The following is a 19,154-nucleotide window of genomic DNA, read 5'->3' as shown; positions in this document are numbered from 1 at the left end:
CATTCTCTTATTTCCCCTCCCTCCTTTTTCTGTTCCTCTGTCTCTCCCTCTCTCTCTCTCTCTCTCTCTCCATTCTGCAGCCTCTATTTCCCACTACATTGCTCCTGTCTGCCTGGTATAAATGGTTTTTGATTTCAGCTCATTCGGAGCAGTTACAGCACAGCAGCAATGCACCGTTCCCATGCATGCATCATTCTGCACACACACACTCTCTTCAGGCGAGATGCATTTCACTCCCCACTGGTCAGGGCATGAGAGTCAGATGCACCATGTTTAGACTGACTTTAGCTCTGTATGAAGCACACCAAACACTGGGGTCTGTATTACTCAACAGATACATCTATTTTTTATACATCTATCTACATCTACATTTATTGAAAAAGACACAGAATAGGGCTTGAATTGTTTTGAATAGTTCTATAAACTATTTGTAAATGATATTGACTGTGGCAAAGGTGTGATATAAAAACCAATTAATTATTAATATACAACTAATAAAAATAATGGAAAAAATCATAGTAATAAGGATATATACACAAATGCTTTGCGTCTATCGCTGACACAGGCGTTTAAAATGCTCAAACACAGTTTGTTTTAACCCTGGAGAGAAGTATTGCCAGTAGAATAGGACTCTCTGGAGCAGATAAACGTGGACCTATCGGTACCATGCCTAATGTTAGGCGTGTACTACAGTGGTATAAAGCCCCACAGCACTGAGCTGTGGTGCAGTGTAACTGTGTTCTCTGCAATGACGATGGTGCTCTATCAAATATATTTGGTATATATATTTATATACTGGTATATATATTCGGGGTTGGGGTTTTGATTTGGGGTGGTGATCATCCAACATCCTGACCTCACTAACACTTGTAGCTAAATGCAGATTAATTCTTACAGCAATGTTCCAAAACCAGGATAAACTCTTTTTTAATACCCTTGATTTTGGTAGAAACAATGATTAAGCAGGTGTCCCATACTGTCCATATAGTGTATATGTATGTAGTTGCTGAGTATTAGCCATCTTGTTTCTAGGTATCCATACTACTTTTGTATTTGGCAGTATCTAAGCTCGAGATATATTTCCAGTCTAGCCTATTTAGACTAACTAAGTATATTTTCTGAATAATACTTTTTTAAGTTGCTCTGCAGAAGAGAGTATGCTTAGTCCTTTTTTATAGATCGGAAAACACATAAGCCAGTTTATTTGACATTACACCACTTGAGGTAAGGGTGTGATAATTTAAGTATATAGTTCACACCATGCTAATGGGTACAAAACAAGATGATGTAACTTTGGGCTTATCTGAGATTGTGAAAAAGCTGTAGAAATAAAAAATAAAGGTAGATTTGTCCAGTATTGACAGTACTGTTGACCTAAATCAGATCAACAAAGGTAACATTTCTTCAATGTATCATATGTGAAACTTAGCTTTACACATTAATTCAATAAAAATGAATCATAGTGCATTTTTGGTGACTGGGACACGTTTTAAATTGCCACATTTCACTGCAGCCTAAGGGGCATGTGAAACCTGATGGAAGCGTCAGCATTTCCAACACATTAGCAAAGCCTTTCAGGTGCTCAGAGTTGTGAGAATTGAACTACACACCTCAATTTTTCAGCATGTCAGAAACAGAAATTAAACAGCCTTTTTCAGTTGAAATGCCTAAAATGTCCAAAATATCCCCATCAGAAAAAAGACACATTGCTTCGCAAAGCAACAATACAGCAAAGGTTATGAAAATTACCCTCCAAACTGCTATGTGAGGTTTTCTTTTGACATTGGAGCTGAGATTTGATCATGTTTGTAAACGGACAACCCACCTTTCGTTCAGGCCAGTTATACTTGGCGAAAACATCGTCGTACATTTCAGTGGCTCCATCTGTTACCAGCATAATGGCCCGACTGCACACACTCCCCCGGCCTGCCTGGTTAAACTGCATATACATACACACACACACACATATATATATATATATATATATATATATATATATACACACACACACACATAGCAACGATTTAACAACCAAATAAGGGGGTAAAGGTCACAAATACATAGATTTAAATTTGATTAATGTTAATATGAACTTAATATGAACATACAAAATAAAAGTTTGTGCTTACAAACTTTAATATGGATGCAAATTGTATATTTTCTGGGTGGTGACATTAAATGTAGTAACTGACGATGTGGGCTGTAAGAAAGAAAAGTATATATGTTCCAATTAAAACAAAACTGTATTTAATTTTTTTAATCTCAAAATAAGATATTCTGATTTGCTGTGGCAAACAAGCCAAAGACAAAAAAATCCAGAATACAGGCTGTGCATCATATCACGTGTCAAATGGTGGCTGGAAATCTATTTACATATACAAGGAAGGGTTAAGTCTATGGTCAAATGCATGGGTAAGCTCTATTTTCTAATAAGGTCCATTTACACCAAGTCTAAGTCTACTTAAAAACGCCTGTCAAGTTTTGAAAACGTACATAACGATGTCTTTCACACTGAGTGTGAAAACTGACGGACTGTGACACTGCATACATTTTTTTCAATTAGAGCCTGCTCTATTGTCAGCATTCTACGGATGAGTTAAAATCAGGTTGACCCATTAGAGCTTGATTGCCATGGTGGAAGACCAAACATCTGAGTATCAATATAGTGGCAGAACAGCTCATTCTGTTCGTAGTGGAATAAAAAAGCTTATATGATGAGCAGCAACACACTGAACATAAAAATGCAGAGGTTCAAGAAAATTTTAAACAGAGTAGATCAGAAAGGCTGAGGCATGGGGAGTTCTTTACAATGACTTTATGAAGCTGTTTTTTTTAGGTTCGTTAAGGTACACTATAGTCTGTCTTCTGTTTCACAAACAAACGTGAACTATGTAAGCTATAGCTTCCCTCGCTAATGAGCACTCGTGTCAGGGAGAAAGATAAAAGAGAGAAAAAGCAACAGGATGCAGAGATAAAGAAAGAGTGGAAATGTACAGTTTCTAGCCTTGTTTACAGAGCACCGAAAGCAAGAAATGCGCTGGACTTGGTGTAAAGGTGTGAACTGCATCTATTTTTTTCATCCAAAAAATGGTACTTGATGTGAACAGATCTTAACTTTACATTTTAGATTTACAAAGTAAGTCAACAACTCAGATTGACGTGTTGGGTTTTGCATGTTAGTGCTACCACTCTCACTCCCAAAAAATAAAAGCAACGTAATCTCTCACTCAGCTGAGAAGCTGTAAAGCTTAAAAGATGGCTAGATTTTCTGGAGTTTAGGGGATAACACAGCACTCTGCAGACTCACAGGAGCAACTTAAAAATTAATCAATTAACAACAATGTTAATGTAGTTATGTAACAATGCACATTCAATATAGTCATATGTAACACACCTGGGGGCAGATTATTAATGTGCTCAGAGGTAAATATTAATGCAATTATTAGTAGCTGCAGTTGTACTTGCTTTTATGTATTGTTACTCCTTACTACAGAATGTTTTTAAACCTTAGAACTGGACAGTTATCAAGTTATCAATGCTGAGTTTGTGCTGAATAAGTATTTGTAGCATCTAGTTTTTGGGTGAAGGCATGTCAAACTTCCTCAGAAGTGGCTGACAGGCATCCAATTCCAGAGGGTAGTGTTATTTAGATCAACGCTGCATCAAATCAAATGACTTCAGTGGAAAAGTTTAGTTTCTTTACACCAAACTTTTGCTCTGCTGGTCTAATCACTCTCACTCACACACACACTTGTCCCACCAATGGCCTTGTTGATTACCATATTTATTACCTTGCTTTAATGAAGGTGTCAAATATAGATATAGCACACCCCTCTCTCGATCTTTTCACTTCTCTCCTATATATCTTTCTTCCTCTCTTTTTTTTTCTTACTTCTTCTTTCTATGTATCCTTCCATCTTCTCCCATCATTCTCATTTCCTTTCCCCACTTTTCCTACTTACTCTGTCTTCTCTCATTCTCCTTCATCTCTTTCTCTCCCTTTCCTCGCTATATCCTTTACCCTCCTCCTCATTCTCCTCCTCTTCCCTCCTTCTTTCTGCTTCACTCCTCTCCCTCACTGTCCTTCTCCTTCATTCTATTCTCCATATTTCTCTTTGTTACTTTCTCTATTCTCATTCTTGCTCTCTCTGTTCCCAGAGTCTCTCTACCTCTCTCACCCTTCCCCCATCACTCCCCCCCTCCTCTCAATCCCTCCCTTTCCCCCTGCCTTGCCTGAGAAAAGAGAGATAAAGGGAGTGAGTGACCACTATCTCCTCTCTATTGTGCTCTCTCCACTCTGCTTGTTAATCAGCGTTTTTAATTACCGCTATTAATCACAGGGTGGGATAGAGGTGTCGTAGAGAGGGGGACGGAAACGGGATGCCAGTGGAGCGTTACAGCCGCAGACACGCACACACACACATTCACACACATACACAAACACACACACACTAAACTGCAGCATAATATAAAGTACTGCAGGATACCTGATTAGAGGATGTATTTGACTCAAACTGATGGTTTCAGATGATTACAGGTGGAAATTTGACACTAAGCACATACTGAAGCTAAAAATAACTAAACTACAGGTACTGCATTTTGTAGTGCAGATATAAAATAATGTGACTACACATGCACACAATAATCCTACATCCTAAATAAGAGGTACTATAAGGAACAGGAAATAGGAAAAAATGTCCTGCTCCAGTGTATTTTTCACAGCCAACCTGAAAATCACAATTTTCACTGTAAATGGGACAAAATCTCAATGGATAAAGCTTTAATTTATCAATGTATTAAATGGTAGATCATTGCTGAAACTGTTGAACAAGCTGGTATTACTATCAAATGTTTTTTCACAGTGTTATATCACACAGAAACCTTGAACTTCAAAGTGCAAGTCATTCTTTGCATTGTTACAATGTTTCATGATCAACAGACCTATAGAAATGCTCCAACATTTCTACACTGTCATTGCATGACAGTGCGCTGGTAGACTATAACTAGGATGTAATATAAATGTATGTTGTCTATGTACAGAAAGTTGTTTTTAGGTCTGAGGTAGAACATAGTGTAGAAATAGTGTGTGGTCACCTCATTAAGAATAGTGAAAGCTTCAGTTAGAGCCTCCCCCAGCAGACCGATGCCTTTGGCAAACAGCTTGTCCAGATGCTCTCGAAAATGCTGATGGAGAAAAAGAGAAAATAAACACTTCTTTAATCTGCTATCAAGCGTCTCTCAACTCTTTATTAGGCAATCAAACACAAGGAGATGTTACCGTTTATTAGAGAGCAAAAAGTGAGAGAAGAGAAGAGAGACAGACATTAAGAGACAAAGAAAAGTGAGTTAGAGAGAAAGAGAGAGAAGAAAAGGAAAAGAGAGTCAGCGAGTCAGAGAGATAGAGAAAGAAAGACTCACATCTTTATTGGTTCTGTCTGCCTGCACCAGCGTGCCGTTCAGACATGGTTCCACGTAATGAATCTCCTGATTGTACTACAGAAACAAATAAAGAACAAATCTAATCTTCTCCATGAAATACATACAGCTTTGCACCTCTTCAGCGCTTCACCCTTTCCATGATAATATGTACAGTATGTTTGTGCGTGTAAGATGCGAATTTGCAAGATTTAGCTAAATGGCTCATTTTCATCTACAGTTCCTGAGCACACATTTTCAAATGATTAAAAACAGCATAACACACATATATACAATTTGCCATGCCTTTTTGTGCCTTTTGCACAGATTTGCTAGTCAGCTTTGGTGGATGCACAGCATTCCAGTAAAATTTTAAACTGACTATTTTAAACTGATCTAATCTTTCATGACTTTGTAAACCTATGAAACTGGATGGACCGTCATTGTTGTTTGTTTATGTTATATTTATATTTATATTAATTAAAATTGAGTTATTGCTGGTTTGAAACAAAACTATGGTGGAAATGCTGCATTTTACTGGCAAGAGTACATCTTTCTTTGGTTTTAAACCAGTACTGAACAGTATATTCAAAACTAAGAGTCATCCCTTCTTGTAAGTGTTAAAAAAATGTCTCAACATCAAATAAAATAACAGATCAGAATATGTTGGGAATGTAGCCCAACATATTCTGAATACAACATTCCTATCACATCATTTAGCAAATGACTACATTTCCTCTGCAGTACCCACAGCAATGATGTTAAAGAAGTCATCGTCTCCAAGTGTGTCCAGTATGGAGGAAACAGTCTGTCTAGCGATGGTCAGCCGCAGACCCTTCATACTGCCACTAACATCCACCAGAATCACTACGTCTTTTGGAGAGGTGGCTGCCTGAATATACCTGAGGAGAAAAAATGTGCCCACACAAAAAACAATTGTGTGAGTATTTTGTGAAAAGATTGCATCTAAATACAATCTAACTGGATAATTATAATCAAACTTTATTTACATAATTTTATAATTATATTGTAACGTGATATCAATTAATATATTTTTCTGTGTGAAATAAATATCAGTGAGTAGTAAATTAATCGAGACATGCAATTTAATTAGTTTTAATTTCAATGTACACACAGTATATAGCTGATTTACAACATTTTGGGCAGTAATATGTATTGTAAACATACCTATAAAGCTCACATACCCATTAAGCACATTTCACCTTTGAGCTCAAATTACTTAAAGAACAAATAGTGTATATCTTACCTGATATCTTATACAAATAATATACACAGCATGACTGCTACAGTACACAGTTAGCATACTAGTCATATTAAATTGTGTACTACACCAATATATTACATTATCGCTATTACTAGGTTTTTTATCTATTCTCAGTTTATCAGTGGTTGTAGGTAGTTTATCAATAGTTGTAGGTAGTTTAGAAACCAGCAAAAAACAGGGTGACATTTTATAGATATTAGCAATATTATTTGTTCATATTAATGCACTGTACAATGTGAGGTAAAACCTAGACCATTTATGTTACATAATATTGTACTTAAAATGTAACAAATTTGAAAGAAATGTTTTTTGTTTTTTTTTAATTGCTGCTGCTCCAGTTAGGTGCAGTTGCTACCTTTAAGCTCACTTGCATTGAACGTAAATATTTATTAAACATTTAAATACTTTTTTATAGTTGTTTAAAAGTGATAATTACATTACTACTTTAAATAAATGTTTAAGCTTAATAAAGATTTTATTCTTAAAATAATTAACCTAAATAAAACATTTGCCTACTACACAACATCTTAAGATGACAAAATTTAAGACACAATAAATAGATCAATTTATTAATTAGATTCACAGTGGGGACAGTAGGGTAAAAGTACCAAGCTCTCCATTAAATATAATTAGCAAACAAATGTAACTTTACAATCATCTTTACCATACCCATTACTCACAGTCAGACTATGTGTCATATTTCACATTTTATCACTTTTTTTTTTTTTTTATTAAAAAAAGTATTTTCTGTGAAAATGCCTTAATGTAAATTTTGGTGAACTTAATAAGTATGCTTACTCTTGTATTTTCTTCCCTAAATAAATCTGATGTTTAACTTGGTTAAATATAGCATTTTAGTGGTGCCCTTTCCCCCAGTGCACTGCATAAAAAGCTCTGAATGTGTTGACAGCATTAGTGGTTTAAAATGATTAATGACTCCTTCATTTTGACTGGTAGGATGCATCATCCAGGAGTGCAGGTAAATGTGAGGCTGGCACATTTCCTTAGCTGTTTCTGTAGCTATGTGTCCTACTGCGGCCATTAACTACTCACCAAAAAACCGCACCACTACATACTTTGGTAAAGAAATGGTTCTGCAGCAACGGCTCTGCAGCACAAAGCAACTGTGTGAAACTTCAGGCTGGATCTGTTACAGAATTCTAATCTAATTCATTCTTTTCTTTCTTTCCCCTTCCATATCCAATCTAGCATTTTCTGCTGATATCAGCCAAAAATCAATGCTGAGTATTGGATCAGTGCTATCTCTGACTACAGAACTCAACATGCCAGGGAAATAACATCATCCTGGACCCTGTTTTCAAAAAGCATAAAACCACAACATCCGTCATTACATCACAAGTTAGTGTCGGAATGAGACACACAAAATCTAACAGCAGTGATCGCTGTGCAATCCCACTGCTGTAAAACCATTAGACACCATTAAAGCCCCAATCAAAGCCTTGATTACTGAAACTGCTTTTCAGTACATCAGTGACAAAATGCTTGGAAACAATAACAATGCATATACTGCAATGTGCAGTGTGTCCTTTCATTACGCTCTCTGACAGTAAACTCAGCGCTTAGTCTGGAAAAAAAATTACAGCATTGAAAATTACAGCTCTTACCATTTTCTGTTGCGGCAGTCAAACGAGATGACCCCGTGTTCATCCGGATGCCATTTTACACCTACAGCAGATGAGGATACACACTGCATGTTTATATCCTTCATTATAAGGATGATCATCATCAATATTAAAACAGGAAAACAACCTTCATTAGTTATATATATCAAATATTATACAGATTCAAATCACTGCACCTATACTGTCAAAAAATTATGTCATGTGGAAGAACAACTATTCATGATGAAAATAAAATCAGTATAGCAATACCTGAATAAAAAATCTAAACTATATGTTATGACATTAAATATATATGTCAGTCTACTTTGGTGCCCACATTTGTACACAGTACATTTTACTGGACATTCAATGCTTATAGTTATTATGTTAACCTCCTTGCACAACGTTATGTTATACATATCACTTTTTTACATTTTGCAATTTGCACTTTACCACGTTCCTTTCTTTACTGCACTCCAAACTAAATGAATTTCACTTGTATAATAATGATTTTGCAAAGAAACCTCAGAGAAATACATTACTTAGACAAAAAGAAATGATGCAAATTAAATGTGTAAGTGAGACACAATGAATCACAATTAAAAACTTCCTTAAAGCTGGATGAAGAAAACTGGTCAGTGTTTTGGGACCAATAACAATCGCTGATTGCCTTTCAGCTCAGAGCGGAGCTGGTGGAGCTGAATGCCACATTAACCTTTTCAAGCAAACCTGGTAATGCTTTTGCAATGTTCCAGCACCATCTCTCCAGATGAAATATTTAACAACAATATATACTGTTTTTGGTTTTTATCTTTATTAATACATTCTATTCTCGTTATCATCAATTTTACTGTTTCATGTGACAAGCATTTCACTGCTACCTGTACTATATACGGCATGTATGTATATATATATATATATTTCAAAATATACAACGTGTATGATTTCAAAGATAGCCTCCAGCTTACATTTCCATAGCATACATGCCGTAAATCATAATTACAATGCACACAATACAGTGGCTGCATTTACTGCTCTGTGGCTTTCATACTGTTTTGAATATTCCAGCACTTTCTCTCTCTGCTGGGCTGCAAAATTAAATCATTAGCAACGTCACTTGTCATTGGTCACAAAGAATCTTTACTCACCTGGATACTGTCTGAAGAAACCTTTAGCACTCCCAAAATACTGCCAAATAAGTGAAGGATCCCTTTGAAAGTTATCCACAAAAACCTTATTTAAAGCCTCTGACCAGTACACACCATTCACTATATCAGGATCTGAGAGAAAGAGAGAAAATAAAAAGAAAAACTTTAAAATAAATATAAAACAAAAAACAAAGAAATCAAAATAGTAAGCCAGTAAGATGTCTGTTAACACCATCATTAGTAGTAAAGTCTGACACACTTTTGACCTTTGACCTTAATTTCACTCTTTCGATCGGCTGACAAGAACACACACACTAAATCACCTCGTCCCTTTTCTTTCCTTTAATGGAGTCCAGTGCACACACAATAACAGGCCATTACACACACAAAGAAACAGAGACAGAAGAAAGGCGCAGAGGAACGAGCAACGCTCACACACACACACACACATAAACGCTCTGGGTGACTGTAGGCTTTGTCTCCAGGTGGTTATTGACCCATGGAGAGGCGCTGACACTAAGCTAATCATCGCCGCATCAGTGGAGCACAGGGGGCCTAAGGTGCCTGTCCTTAACCATCACACATACACACACACTTGTTTTTATACTTTGTCAGGACACACTATTATTTTATATGTATGCATATACAGTACTGTGCAAACATTTTAGACACCTGTAAAAACTACAATTAAAAGCTCCATTTCTGGAGCTTTTCCTTATTTACTGAGTAAAACACTAATATAAAAAAAAAAACAATACAAACTATATTCTTGCAAAAAAGTAGAGGTTTTACATCACTGTGTTCATCAAAACATCTCCAGAGCTCTTTTTATGGGAGTCTAGTATTATTCATAGTACGGATGTCCTGATCAAGGTTTTTTACCCCCCGAACTGACCAGAGTGTCTTAATGCGGACTATTGGCAGATACCAGCACTGATTTGATCCGATCTTTGTGTTTCTAGAAATAATACAGCCCCACAACTTACATTTACATTTAAGGCATTTAGCAAACGCTCTTATCCAAAGCGACTTACAAGCTTACAAACTTACAAACAAGACTTACAAGCTTACAAACTTAAGGTAAGATGTGCTATTACACACTAGTAAACACCAGCAAAATCACTTTTCACATTTTTTTGTAAATGGTTTCTATTATTAGACTTAATTCTAAACTGCTTCAGTTTGTTTGGATCAACTTTTTAAATGCCTGTTTTAAACTGTACATTCCCAGTTCCTTTACAAATCTGCAGTAAAATCACATAGTGTGTGTCCATTAGCATAAGCCTTCTTCTCAGTTATGAAATGCGTTATTCAGAGCTGAATTAAAACCAAAGAAAGGAGGATTCTCTCCCTGGTAGAACAGAGCATTTCCACCATAGTTAACAATAGTAAGCTTTTATATTGGCTGCTAACTGGTAATGTTGCTGCACTTATCAGGTAAAATAAAGTTTTGTTTTTATTCTGTAAAATTCTGTCTAGAGTAGTTGTCTGCAGCAGCTGAGAATTATGTCTATTAATGGTGCCTAGAGGACACCAAGTGGACATTACTCAAACTATTAAAAATGCCTGGACATCACTAACTCATAGTTCTCATCCAACACCTGGTTTGGTCCATTAGCGTTTAATGATGTTAGATCAGGTGATGGTGTTGATGGAATTGAACACATCCACGTGCTGGCTGGGGGCGACCAGGAGAAATCTGGAACCAAGCTCACATGATTTCAACTAACTTTTCCAACTTTCAATGGAAGTCAAGGTAAAAAGATTTTATTCCAAGTAATTTTGATATGGCAAAAATAGAAATACAAGTATTTGTCTTAAATGTATTTGGAGCTCACTGTATACATATGTGCATACAAACATACACACACCATTTCTTGGCTATCATAAGTATGTCATGGTCATTTAAACAAGGACTGTCTTAAAAACACATAAGGGTTAAAAGTGTGCTTTCAGACACAGGCTGTGCTTTCTGCTCACCTTTATTGTACATGTTGGTTGGCACCTGAACCACACTGAGACTGAGGTTGACGGACAAGTTGTTGAAGTGGTCGTTTGGCTCCAGCAGAAATTCTCCACCCAACTCCACACTGTTACCATCCTCATCCACCTCGTTTATCAGAACTGCATTGAAGTACTCATACTGTGCAAGAAAAACACAAACAGGTGATAATGCTGATTAGTAGTTGGATGGACATGTCCTAGGAAATGGGCTTGTAAATACCTGAATACACTTGTGCAGAGTAGTCTAATCCCACACACTGGTAAAAGTATTGCTTTGGTGAAATAATAACCATATAAAAACAGTACCACTAACAGTAAATCGTACAAAAGCATGCAAATCTCACAAATCCTGTATAATTTAATTTGAACAGAATCTCAGTATTCACAAAGAGTTAACCTATCTACCATCACATCTAAATGTACTGGTATAAAAAGCATGAAAAATCAACTTGTACTTTCAGTCCCTGCCTATCACACATCAAAAACTGTGTAGTGTTAGCTAGCACTAGCTACTTTTTATAACAATGTCAGACTACAATATGCCCGAATATAATAAAAGTCACCACAGATCGACTGACATTTCAGAGCTATCACGAAATTGCAAAACAGTCAAATACACCGTGTTGGTCATTCTAGTACTAGACATACTATGTATATATAGACATATATACATATATACATTTATATGTATATACAGACATATATACATATATACATTTATATGTATATATAGACAATAGACATACTATGTGTTTGGGTGTATGTATGTGTGTGTGTATATATATATATATATATATATATATATATATATAGCTATATACTAGAATACTCGCTACGTTAGCTAGCTAGTTAGCTATGATGTATCTAGCTATAGCTAGCTAGCTGCTTAAGGTTAGCGTTACCACCGTTTTGGAAAACCTAGCTAGCTAGTTTTCTGTTTTGTGTAGCTAAATAGCTAAATTACTTAAGTAATTAATTACCTAATTACTGAACTTAAGTAATTAATTACTTAAGCCACTTGTGTAGAAAATTAATTGGCTAAAATCTGAATTACAACACATTAGCTAGCTATATTTAGTTTGTTTGCCCTTACAGCACCCACAAGAAAAATACACAAGAAAAATGAACTCACCTCCACTTTTATCTATAGTTAGCTAGCGCTAGCTAGATAAATACTTTAGCTACCTTAGATTGACTGTTAGTTAGCCTAGGTAGCACAACGTATAACCTCATTTAAGGTGCCTACAACCAAAAATGTTGGTTGGTCACGACAGACATGAGCTGAAGTTGTTTATTAGCTCATGTTATTTTATTTGTTAGATCTAATTAGTTATATAATAACATATAATTAGAAAATAATAACATGTAGAATATGTAGTTCTAGTGGTAGCATTAGCTAGCTAGCCATAGCTAACTGCGGTCCGCCACTGTAGCCGCTCGGTTAACCGTTGGCTCTAATCCGTTTCCGTTAAAATTTGAATTTGAACTGAGAGCGGTGTCCGCGCGCTGCAGCAGCACCGGCAGCCAGAGCACAGCAGCGCAGAGCGGAGCCCACTGACCACCTCCTGTCATCATCATCATCATCATCATTATTACTATTATTATTATTATCATTACTATTATTATTATTATTATTATTATTACTATTACTATTATTATTACTATTATTATTACTATTATTATTATTATTATTATTATTACTATTACTATTATTATTACTATTATTATTACTATTATTATTATTATTATTATTATTATTATTACTATTACTATTATTATTACTATTATTATTACTATTATTATTACTATTATTATTATTATTATTATTATTACTATTACTATTATTATTACTATTATTATTACTATTATTATTACTATTATTATTATTACTATTATTATTATTACTATTATTATTACTATTATTATTATTATTACTATTATTATTATTATTATTATTATTATTATTACTATTATTATTATTACTATTATTATTACTATTATTATTATTATTACTATTATTATTATTATTATTACTATTATTATTATTATTATTATTACTATTATTATTATTATTATTATTATTACTATTATTATTACTATGTTTACTACATGTATTTAACAGAAGAGTGAGTAAGGCGGAAGATGAGAGGGAGAGAGAATGTAAAGGGATCAGTACAGAAGGGTAAGGGGGCTGGGTGAGGTGGGGGAATGCCGTCACCCTGAAGCCCGGCAATGACAGCTCATCCCACGGCTGGGCGATTCTGAGCTGGGGGGAGTGAGCGGTGGAAAGGGAGACTGCAAATTCAGCAAATCTGCACTGCACTGCTGCTGTCACTGCTAGTGAGAATGAGCGGCATACACTACACACACATTCAGTGTAACACCCAATACAATATAAATATGCACTACATGTCCAAATGTTTGTGGACACCCCTTCTAATGAATGCATCCAGCTACTTGAAGTTGCAGCCATTATTGATACAGATGTGCAAATGCACATACAATTTTTTTTTATTCTAATTTTTAATCTGTGCCTAAAACGTTTGCTCAGTATTGTATATGTAGCTCATTTAAATACATTAATATGCAAAACTTATGTAAAAACTTATTTAAACAGATCAAATGCAACTGTGGGTTGATTCAGTAGTATGAATAAACACTTGCATGAGTGACTGAAACATATGAGTAAGCATATAATAATAATAATAATAATAATAATAATAATCTTATATGCAACATGGTTTAACTGGAATCATGCTCACATCATGCTTTTTTAACAATATGCAAATAAAGAAAAAGGTCCACTTTCCCCTGTTTTATTTCTCTGGCCTAAAAATGCACAGTTTATGACACGTTCTGAATTTATTCGTGGAGAAAGAATGTGTTAATGAATTCATTACTTGAAGGGAGCCACCATTACTCTAAACGTATTTTGCTCCACTGAATTTTCCATTTATCCCTGGAATAGCGGAGCCGAGCTCGGCCACAAGAGCCCATTAATCTTAGTCTCTGCAGTGGGGGTGGGACGGAGAACACTGCAGAATTTACACCAAAACTAAAACTTCACATATCTGGACCGTATCAAGAATGACATGTATGAGTGTAGTGCATTTGCATACAGCAAGGTCACAAAGATAACAAATTAGGATGAGCTGTCAGGTGCATCTTTCTCAGAAACAAGAGGAATATGATTCACTAGATTCGTTTATGACAATACACAGCAGCTTCAAGGTGAAGAGAAAGCAATTCACTGACAGCGAGAAGGGTGTGTGCAGACGTTCCTGTGCTCTTAGTGGAGAACCGTCCACGTTATGGTGCTGAAACTGAGCTATGCTGGAGCTGGAACACTGAATCTGCCATACTGTTTGATTAGAGAGCTGTCCGTGGTGCTGAACTGCGCAATATCATTACATTTACATTTATGGCATTTAGCAGACGCTCTTATCCAGAGCGACTTACAAGGTTACTCGTATTACAGAGGTGGGCCAATGTAGTGTTAGGAGTCTTGCCCAAGGACTCTTATTGGTGTAGCGCAGCATATTCCCCCAGACCGGGAATCGAACCCCAGTCTCCCACACGGTGTGGTAGCTCAGTGCCAGGTAGTGGTGTTATCCGTTGCACCACACCAATCACCGACATAGACTATCATGACTATGTGAAGATTTTCTACATGTGAAATATGGATAATTAATAAGATTTATTAATAATAATAGTAATAATAATACATTTTGAAAAATCCTAAAGCGTGAAAAGAAAGAACACAAAATGCCTTGAGGCTACAGTCCTACAACATCTGCCGTCTCTCTGATGGGGTTGAGTGGGGCCATCAGGTAGTAAAATTACAAACAAGCATTTTTAAACAATGTTAGAACTACAGAAATACACACAGTAGAGACAGACAGCCCTTATCGTGTATCGACTCATTTTTCACACACAGCTTATATCATCTTTACAGAAAAGCACTGACCAACAACATTGATCTCTATGGAGTAGTTGTGCATGAGCTTAAGGCCATCATGCCCAACGCATGCCTGGGGTCGGACTGTGGAGCAGCGGAGCGGCTTTCTCTGTAGTGATGGAGCTCCATCCAAGCACTTTAAGATGAGTTGGAATGGAAGAAATAATCATGTGTCTGAATGCAGTCAAATCCTCCTCATTTACTGCAGCAAAAGAGGACCGATTCACAGCTAAGCCCCTTGATTTCAGAAGACACATGTCTACTTCTGAACAACGGTGGGTTGTCTTACTGAGCTGTCCGCAGTGCTGAAATGCAGGTTTACTGTACAGTGTGACTGGTTTTATTCACCTCAAATAAATACAATAAATAAAAAATGATACAAAGCCAAATAATCAGGTTAAATTATTATAAATAAAGCTGGAGGCTTGAAACACCAGTTTCACTAGTTCCATTATTTTACAGTGCATGGCTCAACCAGATAACTACCATAGGTACCATAGGTGCCTCATCGGCCCAATTTGGGTGTGGTCAGTGGACTCCATAGCGCCCCCAACGGTTTGTCCACAAAGCTTGTCCAATACGTAGGAATTGGTGTAGCTCAGAGGGAAACATCACCACCGCACAGGCAGAGCAGAAGGTTGAAGCTGCTGTCCACGGTGCTAAAACCGCTCTGCGGCGAAAGTCTGGAGAACTCCGCTCTTACCTGTAGATCCGGGTTCTCCTCGTGCTGCAGGTGCGCCTCCTCCGCCGCCTCCACAAGCCGCTGAAGGTCGAACAGAGAACAGACAAAACACACGGACGGATCTGAAAACGACAGAGGTCTACAGGAGAGAGCTACAAGACTTTGAACAGTCCAGGCTCATGGTGCGAGCCGTCTGTGCTGTATAATATATCTCTATAATTAGCTTTTTATTTATGGGTTTAAAAACATGCAAGGACAACAATTATGAGCAGGTTATTCAGCTGCAATTGAGGTCTATTAAGAGGTCAACGGATACTGTTTGTAGGGCGCGCGCGCCTGTGTGTGTGTGTGTGTGTGTGTGCGCGCGCGGCTTGTGGCCCGAGGATAAGAAATTAATACAGTGTCAACAGACCCACATGGGGAAACTGGTGCAGCGTAAACAGAAACCCAAGCGTTTAAAGAATGTTTAGACATTTTAGTAATGAAGCTAAACGTGCAGACACGTTTCACAGCTGGTTAAAAGCAGTCAGTCTCGGTATTTCACCCTCTCTCGCGCTCAGGGTCAATCTTACAGATGAATAAATGAGTTTTAGTGATTAAATGAATTACATTTCAAACAGATACAAATAATACTCAAAAAAAAATACTCCTGTATTTATTCAAATGTGAATATATATAAACGGGAAGGTAAAGGCATCTTAAATTACAGCGGATTTAATCAGGTGAATAAAGGGTAAACAGGGTAAACAGGGTAAAATCTCGTGTATGAGTAAATATGGGAAGATTTTTATAATCTTATATATAAAATGTAGAGAATATATGTATGTACTGAAGACACACTCTGCTCGTTTTAATTTGGATCGACAGAAAAGCTAAACTCTCAATAAAGACACTTAACATCCAGCTCCGTCCACAGCGGGTTTCTCTCCGGCCCTCGCGACTCTGCCCGCCGCTGATATCGCGCTCACACTCGCGGGAGGAGGGAAACACACCGGACTGATCCCAGATTAATGACGTAATTACTATTAAAATAATACTACATTTAATTAAATACAATTTTACTAAATTAGCTGATTAATTATTATTATTATTATTATTATTATTATTATTAATAATAATAATAATGATAATAATCATAATAATAATAATTGTAGTAGTATCATAATCTTTATCATTATCAGAGCATTAATATCATTAGTAGTATAACACCTAATAATAATACACCAATAATATTTATAATTGCTAATATTATGATCACATATTGATCATTACTGTTATCAGCACTGATCATCAGACCATCACTCTCTATCCTGTCCTTTCTGGGCCTCTTGTCTTATTTGATTTTATCCTCTCTCTCTTATCTTATCTTCTCTTATCTTCTCTAATCTTTGCCTCTGTCTTTGTTTCTTTGTTTGTGGCCTTAATTACACAGAGAAGAAACAAAAGAAGACAGAAAGTAATAATTATAATAACCATCATCACCATCATCATCATCATCATAGTTTTACATGCAAATAATATTTCAAAAACACTATTAATTCCAGCAGCTCCTGTTGCTGTTTGCTTGTTTTGCTGGTTGTTTGTGTTTATATCAGACTCACTCGTGTAGCTTCTGCTTTCCTCATGAAAATCTCCTCCATGTTCTCGGCTACAGTCTTCACCAGCTTTGCTCCATCAACCTCCTCAATCCTCACCGATCTCTCATGATCCTTATACTTCTGCAGAAACACACAGAAACACACACATACAGTTTTAGACCAAAATGATCTGAACTGAATTAAATGACTAATTGACTAATTTGGCTGAATCAAACCGAATAAAATCAAAGTTAAAATCAAACTGAATTGTACCAAATTAAATTAAACAAAACCAAATCAAATTGAATTTAATTAAACCAGTCTTTCATAAATATTTAAATAATAGAGTTATTGTTGCCAAAATGGTAAATTAATTCACTTCAGTGATTTCTGATTCAGTTTCATTTGATTCAGTGCAGTTTAATCTAGTTTCAGTCAAATTCAATTACATTCAGTTCAATTCAAATGCTTTTCATGTGTTTCTAAATCCCTGTCGTCCCACTTCACACTATTTAATGAGTGTATGAACACTGCTCTCATTGTCTCTGAGGGTCTCTCTCTCTCTCTCTCACTCTGAAGGACAGTGTGATGAGTTACGGCTCTAACTGCTGCACTCATTCGCTGACAGCACCTCTGATTGGCTGATAAGACCTCTCCTTGTCCAAGACTGTCTTTGATTGGCTGAGAAGCTGCTGCAGAGTGTGTGAGTGGCTGATGTGCATTATGGGGTGGCTCAGTGTGTCTGTGTGTGTGTGTGTGTGTGTGTGTGTGTGTGTGTGTGTGTCCACACGTGGTTGGAGGGTAATTGAAATGGAGTCTGAACGCAGGAGAAAGATAATAACGCGTCAAGCCTGGGTGGGCCAGGATAATGAACTACACATCAGAGCACGCTGAGCCTGCAGAACACACACACACACACACACACACACACACACACACACACACGCACACAGATCTGAACAGATTCTCAGACAGCATAGTGTAAATCAGTGTAATAAAGAATGAAAGACATCCACACACACAAACTGCTCATTTTACCAATATGTCCGTAATTCATGTTATTGACAGTGTGCAGAATGGATTGCATCATCCTTAACTCTACAGAATAGGGTACATACACCACACATGCTTACACACACACACACACACACACACACACACACACACAAAGACCATATGTTATACAGTACTGTAATAAAAGTTCCTTTTTGTCCCTATTCCCTATTTATTTCATTTTCGGTGAAAACAGTTAATACATACATTACACATTACAGCCTCTTCACTTTCAGTGTTTCTGAAATATGTTAAACCTAGCAGGGAACTTTTCCTTACTTCCTCTTAAAAGTCAAAGTGTTTCTGCTGCTCACCACCTAAGTACTCCCAAACACATTCAGTGATGTAGAGGTCTGGACTGGGTTTGTCAGTCCGTTGTTCTAACAACAGCAGCAGCTGCTGTGTTGAAT

At 36.5% G+C, this 19,154-nt stretch overlaps 1 protein-coding gene across 1 annotated transcript in view; it reads right to left on the bottom strand.

Moving 5' to 3' along the window:
* Positions 1–19,154, bottom strand: part of cacna2d3 (calcium channel, voltage dependent, alpha2/delta subunit 3) — a 41,901-nt gene that overhangs the window by 17,107 nt on the left and 5,640 nt on the right. The window contains exons 3-11 of the mRNA XM_072665921.1: positions 17,716–17,832; positions 16,136–16,195; positions 11,451–11,613; positions 9,471–9,602; positions 8,326–8,386; positions 6,167–6,317; positions 5,419–5,493; positions 5,095–5,184; positions 1,826–1,939 (exon numbers count right to left, since the gene is read on the bottom strand). Of these exons, the coding sequence (XP_072522022.1) occupies positions 1,826–1,939; positions 5,095–5,184; positions 5,419–5,493; positions 6,167–6,317; positions 8,326–8,386; positions 9,471–9,602; positions 11,451–11,613; positions 16,136–16,195; positions 17,716–17,832 (963 nt within the window). The remainder of the gene's footprint in view (positions 1–1,825; positions 1,940–5,094; positions 5,185–5,418; positions 5,494–6,166; positions 6,318–8,325; positions 8,387–9,470; positions 9,603–11,450; positions 11,614–16,135; positions 16,196–17,715; positions 17,833–19,154) is intronic.

The sequence above is a fragment of the Salminus brasiliensis genome, chromosome 21 (assembly GCF_030463535.1).
Source record: "Salminus brasiliensis chromosome 21, fSalBra1.hap2, whole genome shotgun sequence".
Taxonomy (NCBI): Eukaryota; Metazoa; Chordata; class Actinopteri; order Characiformes; family Bryconidae; genus Salminus; species Salminus brasiliensis.
The sequence above is the reverse complement of the archived record's forward strand: the minus strand, read 5'-3'. Positions and strand labels throughout refer to the sequence as shown.